This window comes from Phocoena phocoena, chromosome 21 (assembly GCF_963924675.1).
Source record: "Phocoena phocoena chromosome 21, mPhoPho1.1, whole genome shotgun sequence".
Taxonomy (NCBI): Eukaryota; Metazoa; Chordata; class Mammalia; order Artiodactyla; family Phocoenidae; genus Phocoena; species Phocoena phocoena.
This window is the reverse complement of record NC_089239.1, coordinates 6,679,192-6,700,374: the sequence shown is the minus strand read 5'-3', so window position 1 is coordinate 6,700,374 and position 21,183 is coordinate 6,679,192. Positions and strand designations below refer to the sequence as shown.

The following is a 21,183-nucleotide window of genomic DNA, read 5'->3' as shown; positions in this document are numbered from 1 at the left end:
CTTGCACCAGGTTAAGAGACAGTATGTATCTGTTCTAAATAGTGACAAAGGCTTCCATTGAGGGGACATTTTGGATCTATCAAATACTTATGATCATTGTATCAATGAAAAATAAAAGGTAAGATTAAGGAGACAAGCTGCAAATCAAGGCTACTTTTTAATTTGCTCTGGTTATCACAAAGCACCTTCAGTTAGGTCTGAAAATAATATTCATACGTGAAATAGGGATGACCGACAACAAAGCCACAGTTATTTTTCTCTCATCTTTATCTACCAAGTTGTAATCACGAAGAATTAACTTTGATTAACTTTTTCCTCTTCTATTATGAAGGAAGAAAAAGAAAATGGCTGCAAAGTTGGAACTAGCAAAATTCCTTCAAGAAACGATTGCAGAAATGGCAAGGAGAAACAGGGCGCAGCTGGGGGATACCTCCACCCAGTTCGCATCCTACATCAAACAGATGTCAGTCTTTTATATAAAACCGGACAACATATCATCATGGAGCTTCCAACTTGTTTATAATCTCTGAATTTGCAAATATATAAGTTACAGAGATATAATATTGCAAACATTTATGGGAGTTTGCAGAAAAACCTATCTTAAAGCCATCAATGTGTTGAAGATGTTGGTAACTTCTTGGAAAGAACAGTAGAATGAGACTCAAACTTCTGAACTGCTTCTAATTTTTCAGTTGATTTAGGCTGACTTCCGACAGATTTTTTTATTTTTTAACTCCTCTTTGTAACACAGGGCACGCTTCCACTTCCAGACAGAAGACACAATCCATAAATGCTTTGGCGTCTTTCAAATAGTCTACAGGGAAGATTCAGTTAAGTAGGAAGCACGTTTTAATCAGCCCCTTCGTCCCACTACCTAGGTCCAGACAGGCCACAAGCCCAGCACAAAGGAGATAGTTCGCTTTTCCAAACTCTTTGAGGATGAGCTGACCTTGGAGCACCTCGATCGATCTCAGCTGGTGGCCCTTTGCAAACTTCCGGAACTGCAGTTCTTTGGAACCAACAATCTGCTCTGCTTCCAGCTCCTGATGAAGCTGAAATCTATGAAAGCAGATGATGAAGTAAGAGCTGAACTACAGCTGTAGGGGATTAGCCAGGCCTTGGGGACTGTCTTAGGGTGGCTTTGTGACAAAGTACAGTGTCTTCTGTTAGGTCTGCTCAGGGGCTGGTTCTGGAAGAATGAGTGGTTTAAACCAGGGGGTCCCCAACCCCCGGGCCACGGACCAGAACCGGCCTGTGGCTTGTTAGGAACTGGGGCCGCACAGCAGGAGGTAAGCGGCAGGTGAGAGAGCAAAGCTGCGTCTGCCGCCCCCCCATCGCTCTCATTATCATCTGAACCATCCCCCTCATCACCCGGCCACCCCCGTCTCGGTGGACAAGTCGTCTTCCACGAAACCGGTCCCTGGTGCCAAAGAGGTTGGGGACCACTGGTTTAAACAACCACTGACAACCTGAACCTTGATTACTCACTTTAGGAGTTGTCTGTCGTATTCTTTAGAAGGCCCTTGTAAGCAGTTAGTAGTTTGGATGTCTTAGCTGGCACTAATCTAAAGCAGTTAGGGTCTGCTGGGAAGGAACAGCAACCCAGTAGATCCCTGAGAACAGTAGATTCCACTGCCAAGGACAGTGCGCGACTCCCTGTACCTCCCCTCTGCTTCTCCCCACACAGCTGGGTGAGCCCGCCTGGTACGAAGGGGTGACAAAGGATAATGCAGGGAGGGAAGGCAGGACCTCGACATCTTCTGGAAGAAAAAGGCACCATTTGGACTATAGCTACTAATTAGAGTCCTTAAAAAGTGGGACGAGGGGCTTCCCTTGTGGCGCAGTGGTTGAGAGTCCGCCTGCCGATGCAGGGGATACGGGTTCGTGCCCTGGTCCGGGAAGATCCCACGTGCCGCGGAGCGGCTGGGCCCGTGGGCCATGGCCACTGAGTCTGCGCGTCCGGAGCCTGTGCTCCGCAGCGGGAGAGGCCACAACAGTGAGAGGCCCGCGTAAGAATGTTTCTTGAATCTGAATCAGTTGCTTTAAAAGCATTCTGCCTGAGGGAGCAGAGCTCCCAGAACTGAGAAGGCAGGATCCCATCGGCCCCATTTAGATGTTTAGGGGTTGCTTTTAGAACTTTGGAATAAACATTACCGGTCCCAGAAGTACCACAGTTTGGGGTCATACCAAGCAGAAACTGTGTTAAGTTGTTTACTGAGGGAGTTTTGCAGACCAGGGAGCTGGGGCCGTTCCTGGGGTCGGGGAGGACCACCACCCAGACGTGCAACAAATGGTCCATTGAAAGCTTTTGAAGTGGAATATTTTTCTATGAGTCTTAAAGCTGCCGCGAAAGGGAAGTGGAGGAGAGCTGTCACAACCAGGCGAAAGGCAACGCAAGAGGGGAAAGAATTACCTTGGGGACAGGCAGTTGAGGAGTTCTGTCAACTTCTCTGATATTATTAATACCTGTTGGCGGGATTCCCTTCATGTCAACCACTGCACCTCCCGAGGTCACCTTGCTTTATTAATTGCCTGGCTTTTGCAGCAGTCAGCGCGGGGGACAAAGTGGGAAAGTGGCAGATTCTGCGTTTCCCCCGATTTGTTGGAATTAGGTAAAATTGGAACCAAAGGATCCAGTACCGTTCCTTACGTTTGTTTCAGGTAATTGCCAAGGAAGGGGTGAGTGCTCTGAGCCTGTCAGAGCTGCAAGCGGCCTGCAGGGCCCGGGGGATGCGCTCACTGGGTCTCACTGAGGAGCAGCTGAAGCAGCAGCTCACAGAGGCAAGTAGCAGCTTTACTGGACCCTCTTCCCCGGAAGTCTCTCCCCTGCCATCTGCAGACCTCGTTTTGTGATTTGTGCTTTGCCATCTTACCTAATTTGCCTCGTTTAGTTGAGCCGTTGGCAGCTGAAGAAGCTGGATTTATTTATTTTTTAATTAATTAATTTATTTTTGACTGTGTTGGGTCTTCGTTGTAGTCTGCGGGCTTCTCATTGCGGTGGCTTCTCTTGTTGCGGAGCATGGGCTCTAGGCGCGAGGGCTTCAGTACTTGTGGCACGTGGGCTCAGTAGTTGCGGCTCGCGGGCTCTAGAGCGCAGGCTCAGCAGTTGTGATGCACGGGCTTAGTTGCTCTGTGGCATGTGGGATCTTCCCAGACCAGGGCTCGAACCCGTGTCCCCTGCACTGGCAGGCGGATTCTTAACCACTGCCCCACCAGGGAAGCCCTGGATTTATTTTTGACAGAGACGTGGTAGGTACTCTATTAAAGAGTTCTCTATTGCTGCTAACACACCACCACAAATGTAGGGGCTCAAAGCAGCACCCATTATAGGCTCATGGCTCTGCAGGTCAGAAGTACAGGCTGTTTTCCTTTCTGGAGGCTGTGTGGGAGACTCCACTTCCAAGCTCATTCAGTTTGTTGGCTGAATTTAGTTCCTTGCAGCTGTGGAGTGAGGTCCCTGTTTCCTCACTGGCTCCCAACCCCAGGCTACTCTCAGCCCCGGAGGCCCCTCCACCTGCGTGAACTTCTCACATGACGTCTAGCAGCAGATTTAAGGTCTCACGCGATTAGGTAAGACCTACCAGGATAATCTTCCTATTTTAAGGTCAGCTGACTTGGGACTTGAATTATATCTGTAAAATCCCTTCATGGCAGCACCTAGATTAGCGTTTAATTCAATAACTGGGAGAAGGTGTGGGTACACGAGGGACTGGAAATCTTGGGACCATCTTCGAATTGTACTTCCTCTGGGTATTATAAGGGCCTGGGCAAAAGCTCTGATAGAAGGCCTGTCATCCGTGTGAATCCATCTGGAGCCACCTTGCCGGTGGCTCAGCTGGGGTTGCTTTCCCAGTTTGTGCCCCAAACCAGGGTCAAGTGTTAGCTTTGTAACAGGTTTCCCCTCAGATAACATAGTCTCCCTCAAATAAGAGATTTTAACTGAGTGTCAATGCTTTACAACAAAGGAATAACTCCCATTACAATCCTCATTCCTGTAACTGTATAAAGTACTATGGAGTGTACACAAATTATCTGGGAATAGGAGCCACTGTTGTGACTTTGAACCCTGTCAGGTAGCTATTTCCTCTTCCATGTCGGACCTGCTCTGGTTGGAAGGTGAGCATGTTATCAAGGGGTATTTAAACATCATTTATTTCCTGAACATAGAGTATTAAGTGACTTCATACTGTCAAATTGCTTTCTTGAAAGGATGTATCATTTTACAATGCACTTCAAGGGGGTGAGAATACGAATCCAACCATACAATATTCAGCACTCTGTATTGTAATTCCAAAAATCCTATGCTAGGATACGGCTGACATTTCACAGAAAGGAAAAGCTAAAAATGGCAAACCTAGGAAACATCTTAACTTCAGAAAAAGATAAATTAAAACTATGCAATTTGGGAATTCCCTGGTGGTCCAGTGGTTAGGACTCCACACTTTCACTGCTGAGGGCCAGGGTTTAATCCCTAGTCGGGGAACTAAGATCCCACAAGCCACATGGTGCAGTCAAAAACAAACAAACAAACATACAAAAAACTATGAGACTCCACATTCACCTGTTACGTTGGGAAAGGTCAGAGTCTGGTGACACACCGAGTTGGAGAGGATGTGAGGAGAGAGGCACTCATGCATTGCTGGTAAAATCCTCCATGGAGGTTTGGCAATAGCTTTCAAATTTTAAAAATGCATTTACTTTGCCCTAGAAATTTCACTTCTAGGAATTTATCCTATATTCTCGCACATGTGCAAAATGATATATCTACAAGGTTATCTATTGCAGCACCATTTATGATAGCAAAAGATGGAAAAGCGTAGAATAATCAAATTATGGCATTTCCGTACAATGGATTCCTTTACAGATGTTTAAAAAGAAGGCAGCTCTACATCATCTGGTATGAATCAATTTCCAAGATATTTCAGAAAGCAAAGGACAAAACAGTGTGTATATGTCACACTTGGTGTAAAGATAAACATAAAAATATCTATTTTATATGCACAGAATATCTCTGGAATATTGTATCAGGAACTGGTATCAGTGGTTGCTTCCAGGGAGGGAAATAGGGTAGCTAGAGAATAGGGTAGAAGGCAGGCTTATTTTTATTGATTAGATTTTATTTACCTTTTGAATTTTGTCTCTTGTGCTTGTATTATATCTATCTATATACACATACATATACATACATACATTTAAAGTTTGGCCATTTGGTACTTGAAAACTTACATCTCATTCTAATGTTAATTTCTTTGGTTATGAATGAGGCTGATGTATTCTTTCACATTATCGACTTCATACTGAAGAGAAGATACTTAGCTACTTTGATCCACAACTGGTTTGAGAGTTTAACTGAACCTCCCTCTCAGACTCTGAAAGTGAGAGGCTGCAGGGCCCAAGCACTGGTGCAGAAGCCAGGAGACGTGTCCCTGTCCTTGTTCTGCCCTTAGTACTCAGCGTGCGCCTGGGGGCTGTAAAACCAGGGAAGAGTAGATGACCGTGGGTCCAGCTCTCACGTCCTGTGATTGTCATGTTTCATCCTCCCCCCATTCTCCAGTGGCAGGACCTCCACCTGAAGGAGAATGTCCCTCCTTCTCTTTTGCTTCTGTCCCGAACCTTCTACCTGATAGATGTGAAGCCAAAGCCAACTGAGATACCACTCAGTGGGGAGGTAAGTCCTGGGTCGGTGGGGAATCTGGACCCCAGGACTGGGGCCTCTCCGCAAACCTCCATTTCCCGTTACAGTCAGAGTAGGCATTTCTTTTGGTGTATCTTGAAATTTGGCCCAAGTGGCTTTAAAAATCTTTAAAAAATGAAAATCACTCAAACCACCTCTAGCCATGTAGCTGTTACTATCTTTAGGAGTCTTATTTGATTCAGGAGTCTTATTAGGAGTCCAGTTTATTCTTTCTCCTTAAGTATCTAGTCTTTTTAGCAGGGGTTTTTTTTTTTTTTCCCACCATTCTTTCTCCTTTGAGACTGAATGGTTCCTGTTCTTTCATATCTGTTTCATTTGTCCAGATTCCTATTAATTTTTTTAAGGTTTTATTTTTGATGTGGACCATTTTTAAAATCTTTATTGAATTTGTTACAATATTGTTTCTGTTTTATGTTTTGTTTTTTTGGCTGCGAGGCATGTGGGATCTTAGCTCCCCGACCAGGGATTGAACCTGCAGCCCCCTTCACTGGAAGGAGGAGTCTTAACCACTGGACCACCAGGGAAGTCCCCAGATTTCTATTACTTTTTAAGCAGTGAATGGCCAATCTAGAATATAAACAGTTCTTTTTGTCTTCCTTCAACTCTTTTCCTTAATCATTTTTGTATTGCCTTGAACTCAGCAGCCTTTCTTTCTCCTGGTGTTTTACTGAAGAACCCAGGACTGGCCCAATCACTAGAGCATCTTGCTCTGGGTCCATCAGAAAGGGCCTCTCGCTTCCCTACTTTGTGGCTTCATGTCTGACTCAGAACATGCATCAATGATAGAAGATGCTGCACATGTGACTGGGCAGATTGAACTAAGTACTTTGGAGTGAGGACCAATCATTTTAAATCTTAGTTATGCTACTGACTCCTTGGGCAAGCCAACAAAAATGATACAACATCTAGCATGAAAAATGTATTTCAGTAGTTTTGGACCTGATTCATAAATGTGACTTCTGAAAGTGAGATGAGGGTCTTGGAAGAGGTAGGGCCTAATCATATTTCAGTATGCTTTGGATGTGCTCAAGTGATACTAGAAGAATAAAACTAACGCTTAAGGATCATAATCGTCAATAAAGCTTGTGGAGGACAGCCAAAAAAAAAAAAAATAATAATAATGTACTTCAGGAAATACCATCTTACTTTCCCTTTCCATATTTCCAGAGACTAATCTGGATTTGGGCTTTGTCCAGAAGGATTCTAGGGAGACTAGGAGTAATTCTGGAACATAAACCATGTTCTAATAGGCTGCTGGGTTCTTACATTTTCTCTGAGACAGACCAGCTATTTGTCATTTTTAGACTGCCCTTCAGTAGCAAAGAAATTTTGGAGTAGCAAAATGTCTTAGAGCTAAATTTGAGTTTCAGAATTATTCTAGAGGGGCATAAACTCTTCATCCAGATGTTGCTTTCTGGAATGGTTAATAAAGACCTAAGAAGTAAGGACAAGCTCCTAGGCATTTTATTGTTGTTGTTTTTTTAAATCCATGCTTTTAAACTTCTCCATATATACAAAATGAAAACAAGTAGCATACTAGGTTCAGTAGAGAACTGAGAGACATCAAACTGAATATACTATAGTTTTGGATATACGTAGCCCCTTTCCCTCCAAAGTACATGAAGAAATTACTTACTTCCAAAGAGCAGTGATATATTTACTTTTCAAATCTAATTAATGTAACTGTTGAAGACAGATTAGCTAGCTCTTCTAAAATACTACTCCCTCCCTCCATTTTCCTGGTGTTGCAGGGGCATCTATTAGGCAGCACCTACCATTTGGATAAGTCAGACAAGTTTATCACTTATTATTAGACACCATATAAAGATGTCACTTTTGACTAAGTTATATCAATGCTATTAGAAACTGATGGGTAAATGAGAAATGGCAACTTTTGTGTTTTTTTTTTTTTTTGAGAGCGAGAACAGGATCAGAATTGGCAAGTCAGTAGCTTGTTAATAACAGAGGATTTTAAGTATCAGAATCTAATTAGAGTGCAACTAGGGTGCTCAAAATTCAAAAGATAAATAATACTAAGTTGCTATTTCAGGGACATGTACTTCAATATGTTACTCATAAAGGAAGTCAGGGATCTAGTGGAAAGCAAATTGTGCTGGAAAGTACCGACTACCGTAGAAGTGCTTCTGAGTTTCAGGAAGAACAGAAGGCTTAGCTTATATAAAACATTTCTCTCCCTAGGCTCCCAAGATGGATATTCCCGCGGGATCACCCACTTCCTCTGAATCTAAAGAGAACACGGCGGGTTTAGCACTTCAACTGAAGGGAACTAAGGTTAGACAATTACTTTTCATTTGCTTAAGTAAAAATAACAAGAAGTTAATTTCTCTATTTTTCACCGCCTGAATGAAACTGAATTTCAATACAGTGGTGTTCTTTCATATGGATTTTTTTTTGGTACTGCTTGATCTGTTTCTAAGAAAGTTCAACATCTGGCTATATGTACTTAGGTTCCAGATTTTGCCTGTTGAGTCCAGTGCCAGATGTGAAGTAGCTGTTTCAAGCTCCTGGTAGCCATGGCAGGGTGACTGTAGACCCAATATACCTTTTGCTGTAAGTCAGTAACCCAACTCTCAGCTCTGATGTTTAAGGATGAAGAACTGATACAGCTGCCGCCAGCTACATCATCACTTACACCATCAAAGCCCATTTCATTATGTAAAGGATCCATCACTTCTGCTAAAGAAGCTGTAAGTTTCTAAAAAAAGAAAACCCTTTCCCTCTAGTTACTTTTAAGGGCAGTGAGAATCTAGAATTATAACTGTTGCAAAACACCGCACCCTGTCTCCCTGTCTTCCAAACAGGAAGCTGGAGGCTGAACTTTAGTCATCTTTATAACCACTATATTTTTTAAAAACTCCATGACCCAGGGCTTCCCTGGTGGCGCAGTGGTTGAGGGTCCGCCTGCCGATGCAGGGTGTGCGGGTTCATGGCCTGGTCCGGGAGGATCCCGCGTGCCGTGGAGCGGCTGGGCCCGTGGGCCATGGCTGCTGGGCCTGTGCATCCGGGGCCTGTGCTCCACGACGGGAGAGGCCAAGGCAGCGAGAGGCCCGCGTACCGCCAAAAAAAGAAAACAAAAAAAAACCCATGACCCAAAAGTGAAAGAAAAAAAAAAAAAAATCAACAAACGCAATCGTGGATCAGACCTAACCATGTTAAGTCTAGAAGCTAATTACAATATAGGCAGATTCTTATTTTCTGTTGCACCAGATGGAAATAGTTCCCATATGTTGTGTATTTCGCACAGGCTTCAGATGTCAGGAAATACTAGCAGGAAAGCAATTTAAATCTTAGGAGAAGTGCATGTAAATAAGAAATTACTTATCTATCCACTTTTCCCATTTGGGGGCGAGAGCAGAAAGCCTGCTGCAGTGAACAGTAGGGGGTCACGGGAGAGTTGAGTTGTGGAGTGGCTTTGCTGACTCCTGAGAACCAAGGAGAGAACCAATGAACTCCCAGATGTTTAGGCCTTGTTTGCATGTCTTCTTTCTCACTGTGACCAGTCCCTAAAATCCTTATGTTTTGTACCCCGACACTCCAGTCAGAATCACAAGATAACCCAGAACAGCAAGGCTAATTCGAATGGAGCACAAGGACTCATGGAGGATGGAGCGCCCTCTCTCTGGCTTCCTGCCCTCAGCAATGGCATCCATAAAGGACATCCCAGCCAAGACTACCTATGTCTGGTTTCAGATATAAGATCAGACATTTAGTCCTTGGGGCAGTCTTTTGAGGGCTTGTAACCATTCAGATGATGTCAGCACCAAGACCAAGTTCAGACCATTTGGAAAACTATAATTGCAAAGTCCATTTCCCCTGTAGCATTAGGTCATTCCACTGGACCTTGTGTAAGGCCCACCCGCCATGTTGTTTTCCAACAGCTTCGTGTCCTTTAAGGGAGGACATTTTTTGCATAATGGAATCAGCTTGGTGCCTTAGATACCTCTTGTCTCCTCTGGCTTGGTAACCCGGGTAAGAACTTGGGTACCTCCGAAGCCAGTGATGGTGAGAGTGCCTGACCAACCCTTTCAGACTGACCCATCAGTAGGCACAGTGCCCTGGAAACAAAGTACCTTCCGAGACAGGATGGATATAACTCCCCAGTTAAGTCTTCCTGTATATAAAGAAGAAAAAGCTTCTTGGAGAAGCAAACGGGGAGTTCAACAGACTGGCAATCAGAAAGACTTGGCCGCGGCTTGGCTGTTCTGAGACAGCCCCTCTCGGGCCTGCAGAGGCTGCAGGGATCTGGGAGGCTGCCACTCTTCCAGCACATATGGCTTCCATTAGCCTCCATTTGCTAGGAAACATAATTAAGGGTTTAAGACTTACCCATTTGTTTGTGCTGGGTGTGTGTCTTTCTGGTCTGTTTGTCTTTCACAGACAAGACTATCTGTTAGTCACAGGGGTTGTTAGAGCCTGATATCATCCCTGCGCTACCCAGTAACAAGTATCGTGTCCAGATATTTACGTTGGGTGTCTTCAGTGTTGTCCACACTGAAAAAACTTAACATAATAAATAGGTTGCCCTGCAGCTGACCACCAGCCTTCTTCCCTTGGGGAGTGCTTAGACGGGGAGAGGCATTTCAGCTGTGGGTGATGAAATTGGATTCCTTTACTTGCTGTGAAATTGAAAGCAGTTAGATGGGAGTCAATGGAACCAAGGAAAACTCAAATCTCCCCACCTGGGATCATCTAAATGAGGAATGTCATCAGCATTTCGCAGCAAGGAAATGCACTTTAAAACGCTTCCTAAACCTCCTCTCTGCCTCACCACGTCCTGCCGAGGAACGCCAGTGCCTCGACTATGACGAATCCCGACCGTGCGGCCTTCCGGGCATCTCAGCATTGGCTTCGCAAGGCGATTCACAATAAATTTTCCCATTTTTCAAGTGATGGTTGTTTAATTAGTTCACATTTCAGGTGTTACACGTGAGAAAGGGATGAGCTAGTGCACTTGCTCCACCCTGTTTCAGCTGGATGCCTCACGGGTGCTGCTGGGCTGCTCTACAACTCTTCCTGGCTTTCCCCATGAGCAGAGTGGGACTGGTTAGCTCAAGCGGTTTGGACCTCAGTTGGACTTCACCCATTTTTGCTTCATAAATAGGCATCTAAGACACTTGACACACCTCTCCTCCCCTTCTTCTGAGAGTCCTCAGAGAGGTCCAGGCTGTTGCTTTGTTTCATCATCGAGAGCACCTGGCTGGTGGGTCCCATGATCGTTAGATGCAGCCCCCCGCTGAAACCGAGCTAGCGGTGTTCTGGTAAATGATTAACACCCAACTCTGGCAGGGGCTGTGGTTGCAGGGGGAGCCCTGATTTGTAGCCTTCGCAGATTACGGTGATGTAAAGACTCCCCACAAGGTTGATTTTCAAGCTACCAACAGGAGGTCACCGAACAATGCAGAGTTGGGAAGAGATGTACACGATCAGCTCAAGACACCATACTTAACAGACCCTAGGCCTCCTGGAGGAACGAGAGACACTTAAACCTCTAATTGGTGCATGCAGCAACTGTATCAGTTCCATGTACCGACACAGGCATCTGGGAGGCAGTACCGTGTAAATGGCCATAAATACTGTTAAGTGCCAACCTAGAGAGAACTTGCCCCAACAGTGTTTCTGAACACCAGGGTTCCTGCCCATCTGGCTCTCAGCAGCTGATGGAATGGAAGCCTGTCTCCTTCCCCCGCTCTCTACTCTTCCCCACACATGCAGATACTGTGGCTGTACCGGCTGCTAATAATCTGAGTATAACTTTAGGCATTTTCTAAAGCCCAACCCCAGTGGTGATGTCAGGCTTGGCCCTTGTCTCACACACTGAGAATTCTGCTCCAAAAGAAAGGTGTTGGTGGCATCTGACATGTGTGGACCTGCACTGTGCCATGTCTAATCCTGTATTTCCATCATTACAGGTCACACTGGTGATATCGAATAAATGCTCCATAACGTTAAGACCTAGACTAAAGATTTCCCGGTCACCACCAGCGCACAGCTGTAGGTAAGGTCAGACTAACGGAACGTGAAAGCCGACTGGCACGTTACTTAATCTTTGATTCTGGCTTGCTGGCTCCCCCTACTGGCGGCTGATCAACACAGCGACTCTGTTGTCATTGAGACAGATTCTTTCCAGCTGAGGTTTGATCTTACTTACCTGAGATCAATACGGGTACATTAGCGGTGCCCGGGGAAGGATGCTCCCCAGCCTGTAGCAATTAGAAAGGGCGGGAAGGCAGCATCGATCGATGCTGTGGTGACCCCAGGCCCTAATCTTTTAACCCTCAGGAAACCAGACACTCAGTGCCTTGACAGCACGACATCTTCATTAGATAAGCTGGATTCCTTTCCTCGGGAGACCCAATCTGGTCAACTAAGTAAAATGGCCATTTCATTTTCTCTCAGGTCAATTTCACTATCTTTTATTTGCCAGTCAGCTCAGTCTCTCGGGAAATTCACGGGGGATTTCAGTAGTAACAGCGAGGACATCGCTGTTACAATAACAGTGCCTTCTATCTCCCAGCACCTCTCCCGAAGGTACAGAAAGCCCTTTGTAAAAGATCGACCATCCGTCCACACAGCCGTGGGCAGAAATCATCACGGGTTTACAAGGAAAGGCCCCACTAGAAGGTGTCAGGCAAATGGTTTTAAGTGCTAAAATTCATTTCCTGGCTCTGCCAACGTATGCCTTCTTTAAACATAAACACAAATCACGATATGTTGACAGTTGCATATTCATTCACAGAGGAGACCCAGGAGAAGAGAGAACTTTACGACAGTGGCGAGCCCCGCAGCTGCCGAGAAATAGCTCAGAAAGGAAAATTCAGGAGCAAGCCCATTCTCCCGACAGGAATGAAAGCGTACTGGACTTCCTTTTGCACTCAGAAGGAATCCAGCAAAGGGCAAGATTTGGGGGCAGAAGCCGAGTACCAGTAAGCTGAGCACTGAGGTTCCAAGGAGCCAGCACCTACTTGGTGAGGGCAGTACTAACCAGCAGGTGGTGGAGGAAGAAAATTTCCAAGCAGCCAAAGCACAAACATTCAGACAATGTTCTCCCTTTCCTGAGGGCTGGGGTGGAGTTTGTATAGGAAGAACCATAGGAAGCCAAGATGTGTGACAGTCCCAACACACGCAGCCTGATCACACGAATTCAGGAAGCGTGGATGGGTAGGGGGGAGGGGGAATCACGGACACAGAACAGCCTGGGAGGCAAGAAACATGAAGCAAGGGGGCCTGAAGGTAAAGCTCGTCTTAGGGGACAAGTCCTCCTTCACACAGAAGCACGGGCAAAGCCACACCCACACAGAGAGGGGCAGCCCCGCATCTGGGCCTGAGTGCCTGCAGGCCCTCGTCGAATCACGCTTAGCCTACTCGCTGGCTCTTCTGAGGTCGGCCCCCAGCTCCCTGTCTGACCCTCAGACCCCACCTGGCCTCACCCTCTCCCCCGAGGCAATGGTCCGTGGTGGAGAGGGCCGCAGGGCCTGGCCCCAGGCCCAGCTTCTCTGCTCCCTGCCCATCACGCGGCCGTCTTCTTTCCCTGTCTTTCCCAAAGCATCGCAGAGCTAGGAGCCTTGTCCAGAGGCCTCAGTGCAGGACCTGAGGGCAAGAGCCGGTTGGGAGTGGGGACCACAGAGAGCACGCAGTGCCCTCTGGACAGACAGCCCCAGAGCCCGTCAACCTTGCTCCTCCGCAGCTGACATTCTCTCCCGTGTCACACAGCCCGTATAAAAATGAAGCAGCAGCAATTTTTATTGAGGGACCTAAACTGAAAATAGGTTTAGAACATAATTTAAAAAAATAAAACAGCAAAAGTAGCAAAAAATATATGACCTTTTTAAAAACACTTTCCTTTTTTTTTTTCTTTTTTCTTTGTTTTTAACATATAGCAACTGATGCCTCCCAGCCACCAGGAGCATCTTACCCAATGGGTAAATCTCTGGTAACGACCCTTTTAAAAAGACATGTAAATATATACTCAGATTTATACACTTTGTGTTTTCTTCATAGCTATGTACAAAGCCCCTGCTTTGGGGCTGGGCCCCAGGGCCACGACACTGCTCCCAGCCTTTGCGTCCCCATCCTCCGGTACCAGGTATTTGGTCAGCAAAGCAAATTAGTATCGGAATTAATAAGCCACTGGCACCATCCATCTGGAGCAGAGGTCGCCTTCCACGGAGGCCCGAGTGCTGACCACCCCCCCTCACTCCTGCTGTAGCCCGAGGACCGGGCACCTGCCACGGGAACACAGGCTGCACGGAGCAGACAAAACCAACACAGAAAAGCTCGGTCGGCTCTCCCTCGTGTGCTGCCCGTGCCCCCACTGCCTGACCCTCCAGGCAGTGCCAGGCGGCTGGGAGGGGTCCCGGTCCAACACTTGGGACGGAACCAAGTGGCCATCAACAAGTCCCCGCCTCCCTGCTCGTCTGTGTCAGCGGCAGGCTGAGAGGAAGAGGGGAGGGGAGCTCTGGGGCAACAGCTGGCTCCTGCCAGCAGGAAGGGCAGAAAGGAGGCGGTGAGTCCAGCGGGAGCGGGGCTGGGGCCGTAGCTGAGGATGGAGTCCGGGGAGGGGTGCGGGGTGCTAGTCAGCGCCGTTTGAGTCCGCCATTGGCCAGCTGGGCCGGGTGTCGGGGCAGACAGGGCTCCTCGGGCAAGGGCTCGTGAGAGAAGACGGAATCCTCCCCAGAGGAGCAGGTAGAGCTGCGGGTGTCGGGGAAGCTGGGGGAGTACTGGTCCAGGGGCATTGATAGGTCCAGGTACTCCTGTGGGAGGGGACAGAAGGACGCTGGACCCGCACTCTCCCCCCGGCAGCGGCAGGAGGAACTCAGAGAGAACCCGGCCGGCGGGGCCTGAAGGTCTGGGTAGGGCAGCCTCACCTGGTTGGAGGTCAAGGCCACTATGCGGTCCAGGTCTTCCACCAGCTGCTTGAAGGTAGGTCTTTGAGAGGGTACCGCATGCCAGCAGTCTCGCATCATCATGTACCTGAGGCAGGCCGGTGAGGGCGGGGGAGGGAGGACCAGAGCTGAAAACAAGGCTCAGGGCGGAGGGACCACGGGAGGAGTGACCGGGGAGGGCTGCGGTGTCTGTCTGACTAAGCACCCCTTCTTCCCTCTGCCTGCCCAGCCCATCTCTCCCCCAGGGTCCAGGCCTGGACCCCAGGCATCTTCTCCGGCTTACAGCTCATTGGTGCAGTTACTGGGCTTGTCCATACGATGACCCTCCTTCAGCAGCTTGAAAAGCTCCTCCACAGGGACGCCAGGGTACGGGGAGCCGCCCAGAGTGAAGATTTCCCACAGAAGCACCCCAAAAGACCACCTGTGGAGGAGCGTTCCGGGCACAGAGCTAGGCCACCCTGCAGTCCTTGCCGCTCTCCCTCCCCAGCACGGCAGGCACGCACCCTGAACCCGGCCCCGGCCCCCAACACAAGTCCCTAACCCCAGGGGACTCCAGGGGACCGTGACCTCCGGGAACAGAGTGAAGGGGCACATACAATGTTTTTTTCTCTCAGAGATGGAATGCCAGACTCTACCACCCAGGAAACTCTCTCCCAGCATCCCTGGCAACCGCTTATCTCAGACTCACACGTCGCTCTGGTGGGTGTAGATCCGGTCAAACAAGGCCTCGGGTGCCATCCACTTGACAGGCAGTCGGCCCTGCAAGCAGCACGGGGACACTGGCGGTGGCCCGGGGCAGGCTGGGGCACATGCACGGCTGGACTTGGCTCACCCCACCACAGTGGAGCGAAGCCCCGGGCAGAGGACGGGCACCGAGGGCGGCGCCAGCACTTACGTTGGTCGTCTTTTTATAGTAGTCGATGTGGTGGATGTCACGAGCTAGGCCAAAGTCTGCGATCTTCATCACGTTGTCCTCCGTCACCAGCACGTTCCTGGCGGCCAGGTCTCGGTGTATGCACTGCGGAGCCAGGAAGGGAAGACGGATGGGAGTGAGGAGGGCGGGGCGCAGGGGAGGGTCTGCAGCCGGCTGTGGGCCCGCTCCCCTCGCAGGCCTTCGCCCACCTCACCACTCGACCTCCCCGAACAGTCCAGCTGCCCGCTACGATGGCCCTCGCCCGCACATCAGAGCCAGCCGTCCAAACACCCCCAGCTCTGGGCCCCTCGATCACGCCAGCAAACCCTCCGTATCGACCCCTTTTCCTGCCTCTCCCAGCTCTTAGCTTTGGATTTACACCCAGCAAGCGGAACCTTTCGCTTCTGTCCAGTGTGTACGAGCTCTCACGCCCCATCTCCCTGGGCGAAGCACATCCACACCAGGCTGGGTTCAAACAAAGCAGCATCTACCGAGCACCAAAAGCTGTACTTAAGTCTCGCACAGGACCTCATTTCCCCCCGTAGCCGTTCTACAGTGCAGGCGGTATTATTCTGACTTCACGTTTGAGGAAAAGTAAGGAGGCGGCTGCCTGAGGCTGCACTCAGAGTGCCAGTGCAGGGACTGGAACCTAATCCACCCTGACCCCAAGGCCACAAGGCCGCACTGGCTCTCCTGACTCTGACGTCCCCTAAGAGCGGCCCGCACACCCCCCACCCCAGCCAGGGGAGCCTTCAGGAACCACACCTTCTTGGAGGCGAGATACTCCATGCCTCGGGCCACCTGATAGGCACAGGATACCAGGTCCTTGGAGGACAGCTGTTCCTCGGGATGACGGCTGGGATTGTAGCAGTATTCCAGCCCCGGCGGCCTCCGGGCCTGCAGGTACTCTCGGAGGTTGCCCTTGGAGGCGTACTCCACGATGACATACAGGGGGCCTTGGGGACACGAGGACCGAGAGGCCGTCAGGGCCGCCACACAGGCACACGGGCCTAGTTTCACCCCAGGAACTCCGCCCCCAACGGCTCTGGGGGAACTGTGAGCCTGTTCCCCAAGCCTAACCTCCCCTTTTAGGGAACCCCGCAAATTCATTCCAACTCCCCAAAGAAACCCAGCAAAATCATTCTTCCCTGCACAGTCCAGGAAGTTCCCAAGCAAAGCTGGGGGGCAAGAGCCCTAACCTAGACCACAGTAACTCAGCTGTTCCTGTCCACACAGTGTGTGTGAATCCTGGTACCTGTATGAACCCCAATGGGCACCAGCCCAGACCCTGAGAAACACATTCCAACTACTGCTAAACCAAACTCTCCTCCCAACCCACTTCCCGAAGCGTGGCTGAGAGATGCCGGGTCGCTGACACCCCAGCTAGTTATCTGCTCCCTGACAGACAGGCAGCGGGGTTCCCTCCTGAGCCCCTCCCGACACGGGTGGGAAGCCTGCGGGCTCAGCGCCTACCGTCCTGCGTGCAGGCCCCCAGCAGGTTGATGATGTTCTTGTGTTTCCCAATCATCTTCATCATCTCCATTTCGGAGATCAGGTCCGACAGGTCTTTCTCGGTTGCATCCGCTTTATGGACAAGCCAGAGAAGGGAATTGAGACTCGTTTGCTTTGGAAGGGAGGCCGACAGGAGAAAAACTAAGGGAGGGGGATGAAGTGAGCACCCAGGGGTCCCTTTTCTCTGGGACTTGCTTCTCTCCTCCCTTTTTCACATCCAAATTTATCCTCCCATCCCTCTTACGAGAGCCGGTGTTGCCATAAGTGATAATGAGTAGGGCAGAGGCTACGTCAGGAAAATCAGTTGGCAACGGTTGGCAACACCTGATGACAACCCAGGTGGGTGCCAAGGAACAAAGTGAGATCGTAGTGATCTTGGGGTGCAGAATGCCTCCCACTCCCGGACATCCCTAAGCAGGCCACATAGCGGGTGTGGGCAATGGCCCGAGGCCCACAGTTTGCTTGGAAAGGAAAGGGATTGTTTTTGCAGGGACACAAGCATCACTTACACTTCAGCATCTTCACAGCCACTTTGGTCACCCGGTTGGGTTTGTCCTTGTCCAGCCCAATGGCCTCCGCCAACACCACCTGCCCAAAGCAGCCCTCTCCCAGGGGTTTGCCTAAAACCAGTCTTTCGGGGAAACAAAGGGTGGTGGTATAAGCCGGGGGCGGTAAAGTTCAAACCTGACAGGACACCCCATTCCTCCCCGCCTCCACGTAGCTCCCCCAGCGGAGAGCAGAAGGTAGAAATCACCGTTTCTGATGCACCTCCCCCTATCACAGGGGACAGCTGAACTGTCCATCGATCTTTCATCACTGACAGCCCACAAGTACCCTGAGGGCTCAGATGGCACCTTATCCATGTGTGTAGGCCACAGCGCCTGGCATCTGGTGGCACTCACAGCATGGGGACAATGAAGGGGAGGGAAGGAAAGAAGAAAACCAGTGTGTATCCCGACTTCGTCTCTCAGCTTCACCTAACGTCACCTGTGTCAGGTCAGGTCTGATGCGACGACCGTCGCTCCCTCGAAGGTCGGAGCACACACCACTGCCAGCGTTAGAATAACAAGCGGGGGTTCCCCAGAAAGTGGAGAGGGTTACCTGTCCCGAGGCAGCTCCCAGCGAGGGTCTTCGGGAAGCTCGTATTCAGAGACCCCAGCCAGCATGGGGGTCCCGCTGGAGGAGAGACGCGAGGGCCGGACCAGCAGGACCCCAGAGTTCATGGATGCGCTGGAGTCGGCCGACACCTACGGGGAAGCGTGGGGTCACCCTTCCAGCGGGGACGGGGATTCCTCTCATCCCCAGTTAGGGCTTTTCGCCAAAGGCAGAGGTATGTACCTGTCATCTGATGCTCCTTCCCCAGCACAGAGTGGCAGAAAGGCCACCGGGGGTCGGAAGACCTAGGTTCTAAAACTGACTTATTTTCCCCACTAGCCTTTCTGGGCTTTGATTTACTCACCTTTCACATGAGCGTTCCAGAGTGACATTGTGTATCTTACCATTGCAGTAGCAACTCTATTCTTGTCCCCATTCTTTGTGAAAACCCTGCCCCGGATTACGGATTCCTGACTCCCAAAGCTCCTTCCAGAATTAACCCAGCTCTTAGCGAAGGTGGCCTCCTTTCACACACCTTCACCCTCCGTTCCATTTCTGGGATGAGGGGTGCACAGGAGAGGGAGGGCATCTTGGGACCCAACTCAGGTCCTCTCCCCCACTCTGTACCTTTGCACCTCTATTCTCCTCACTTTTCAATTTTTTTGGCCACGCCTTGTGGCTTGTGGGATCTTAGTTGCTCGACCCGGGATCGAACCCGAGCCCTTGGCAGTGAAAGCATGGAGTCCTAACCACTGGACCGCCAGGGGACTCCCCACCTTTGCACCTCTAATGGGCCCTGGGGGGCAGTTCAAACTCGCAGTACCAGCTGTGCACTCAGCCCAGCTAGAACTGTCTTCCAATCCACATGCCGGGTGAGCAGGTCACCGTGGCTGGGGTAAGATGGGCTCACGGACCAGAACAGCTTGGAGCCTGACTTGGAGCACTTGGGACAGGACATTCCCCTGCCCTGGCCCAGAAGCCAAAGCCCGAAGCAGTTGGCTGGGCACCGTGGTGAGGACAGGGCATTAGAGGGTCCCGGGGAAGGCCCCAAGGCACGGGGATGGCGCACAGCATGAGACAGAGTGTGCAAACCCCCCATCTACATTCTGTTACCTGTCTGCGCAGAGGGATGCTCTTGGCCAGCTTGTGCACGGCCATCTGGCTGTGGAAGTCACTCTTCTTGGTGCCACTCTTCATCTTATAGATGATGACAGACCCCACCATGCAGGAGATGAGGAAGGCCCCCGTGCAATAGATGATGATCTCCAGGTACAGGGGCGAGGTCATCACCGCCGGTCTCTCTTCCAGGGCTGGGTCAGTGCGAACAGGGTGTTAGTGGGCTCGGGGCGGGGCCCGTCCACTAGGGTCCCAGCTCCATGAGAAACTCAACACCCATCTCCTTTCCTCTGGGAATCTTCAGGGCAGAGAAGAACCAAGCCAGGTCCCAGCTAGGATTGGGGTTCTGCCACTGAGCACACATCAGACGTTCTGTGATCGCTGAGGCTTCCTGATCCTGACTCGTATCCCAAGAGGGATGGACTGTATCTTGCTACCCGAAGCCCATCCTCATGAACTCAGGAGCCCTCCTTGCTCAGCGGGACGGCTGGGCTGGAAGGGTACCTGGTGCCCTGCAAGAGATGGCTGAGAACTCACTTGTGCTAGATGCCTTCCAGAGTGTCCCCATGAAAACTCGGCCCTTCTCTGCAGCGCCTGAGCACTGTGTCCCCCTATCACAGGGGACAGCTGAACTGTCCATCGATCTTTCATCACTGACAGCCCACAAGTACCTTGAAGGCTCAGATGGCACCTTATCCATGTGTGTAGGCCACAGCGCCTGGCATCTGGTGGCACTCACAGCATGGGGACAATGAAGGGGAGGGAAGGAAAGAAGAAAACCAGTGTGTATCCTGACTTCGTCTCTCAGCTTCACCTAACGTCACCTGTGTCAGGTCAGACGTGTAAATATCCACACCCCGCCAAACCACAGGTAAAACTAACTTAATTTCCAAATACGTCTGGAGTGCTAAAGATGGAAAATGTAAACTTCTCTTAAGACTTCTACTCACAGGTCTAACTCCTAAAGCTGAAGCAGGACATGGAGGGGGGTTGTTTTATTCTCTTCTCCGTTTAGAATCTCGCCCTTCCCATCCCCACAGAAGCCCATGCAGTTTAAGCCCCCTTTCCCTCCCACGCGGAGGCTGGGAGGGTTCCAACCAGCACCACTTCACAGAACACACATTCCCCACGAGGGGAGGGTCCCTCTCCCCCCACAGCTCTCCACCCACTCCTCCCCTTTTAAAGACCCCCGCCAGCCACAGGGGCCAGCACCCCGAGGACCTCCCCCGGGAGGCCCCAGGCATGACCCCAAAGGAGCCCAAAGGGAACCTCCCGAGGCCTGACAAGGGGACAGCAGTGCTGATAACAAGGAGAAGCGGTTCTGTTTTTCTCTTTCCCCAGCGTCGAGAAACACAGACAACCAACTGGGAGCACACACAGGACAAAGACAGCGACGAGGAGAAAAACAGAACGCTTCTCTCCCTCCAGCGGGGGTGTTATCAGAGGAGGAGAGAGGGAGAGAGGAGACAAGAGGACAGAGTCTGCAGGAACCAGAGCAGCACAGCGCACAGCCCACGTGCAGGCCCTGCAGAGGCACCAGCCCACCACCCCAAGCAGGCTGCAGGCTCCTGCCTTCCCGGACCAGCGCACACACCTCCCCTCTGGAGAGAGGAGACGTCGGAGCCAAGGAGGATAAATGGGCACCATCAGGCCCCCTGTGAGCCTGGGAAAGGACTCGCTCGATGCAGCTCCAGTCCACTGTCTGGGTCTGGGTGGAACCTCGCTCACCGTGAGGTGGCAGCATGGGAGTTAGGAGAGCATGATCCTTGCCAAGAGCAAGCCCCTCGTTCCAGGGTGCCTACGTTCGGTTACAGGGGGAGCGGGCCTTTCTGAGACTTTCGGGGGGTGCTGGCGATAAAGGATCAGACAAGCTAAGGAAGGCCGCCGGACCCAAGGAGGGAAGGAGCCTGCCCTGGAGGAGAGCCCAGCTGCAGGTTAAATCCAGATCC

The 21,183-nt window shown here is 50.4% G+C and overlaps 2 protein-coding genes across 12 annotated transcripts in view; one reads left to right on the top strand and one right to left on the bottom strand.

Annotated features, from left to right (window-relative positions):
- Positions 1 to 326: 326 nt before the first annotated feature.
- LOC136141919 (LETM1 domain-containing protein LETM2, mitochondrial-like) lies at positions 327 to 12,648 on the top strand (the record flags this gene model as incomplete). The annotated part of the gene is given in 8 exon segments (XM_065900075.1): positions 327 to 467; positions 885 to 1,079; positions 2,662 to 2,781; positions 5,555 to 5,668; positions 7,895 to 7,987; positions 8,305 to 8,403; positions 12,141 to 12,244; positions 12,453 to 12,648. Coding segments are annotated over 8 exon segments (1,062 nt in total), but the record flags the coding sequence as incomplete, so codon positions are not given.
- A 920-nt stretch (positions 12,649 to 13,568) lies between these two features.
- FGFR1 (fibroblast growth factor receptor 1) overlaps positions 13,569 to 21,183 on the bottom strand; it is a 40,335-nt gene continuing 32,720 nt past the window's right edge. For 8 of the 11 annotated variants that reach the window (XM_065899985.1, XM_065899986.1, XM_065899987.1 and 5 more), the window contains 10 exons: positions 19,211 to 19,428; positions 18,125 to 18,270; positions 17,533 to 17,654; positions 16,985 to 17,095; positions 16,277 to 16,467; positions 15,494 to 15,616; positions 15,287 to 15,357; positions 14,882 to 15,019; positions 14,581 to 14,686; positions 13,569 to 14,466 (listed from right to left, as the gene is read on the bottom strand). In XM_065899985.1, coding sequence (XP_065756057.1) covers positions 14,290 to 14,466; positions 14,581 to 14,686; positions 14,882 to 15,019; positions 15,287 to 15,357; positions 15,494 to 15,616; positions 16,277 to 16,467; positions 16,985 to 17,095; positions 17,533 to 17,654; positions 18,125 to 18,270; positions 19,211 to 19,428 — 1,403 coding nt within the window. In that variant the 3' untranslated portion in view covers positions 13,569 to 14,289. The remainder of the gene's footprint in view (positions 14,467 to 14,580; positions 14,687 to 14,881; positions 15,020 to 15,286; positions 15,358 to 15,493; positions 15,617 to 16,276; positions 16,468 to 16,984; positions 17,096 to 17,532; positions 17,655 to 18,124; positions 18,271 to 19,210; positions 19,429 to 21,183) is intronic. The other 3 variants (XM_065899990.1, XM_065899991.1, XM_065899995.1) reach the window with 1 other exon arrangement.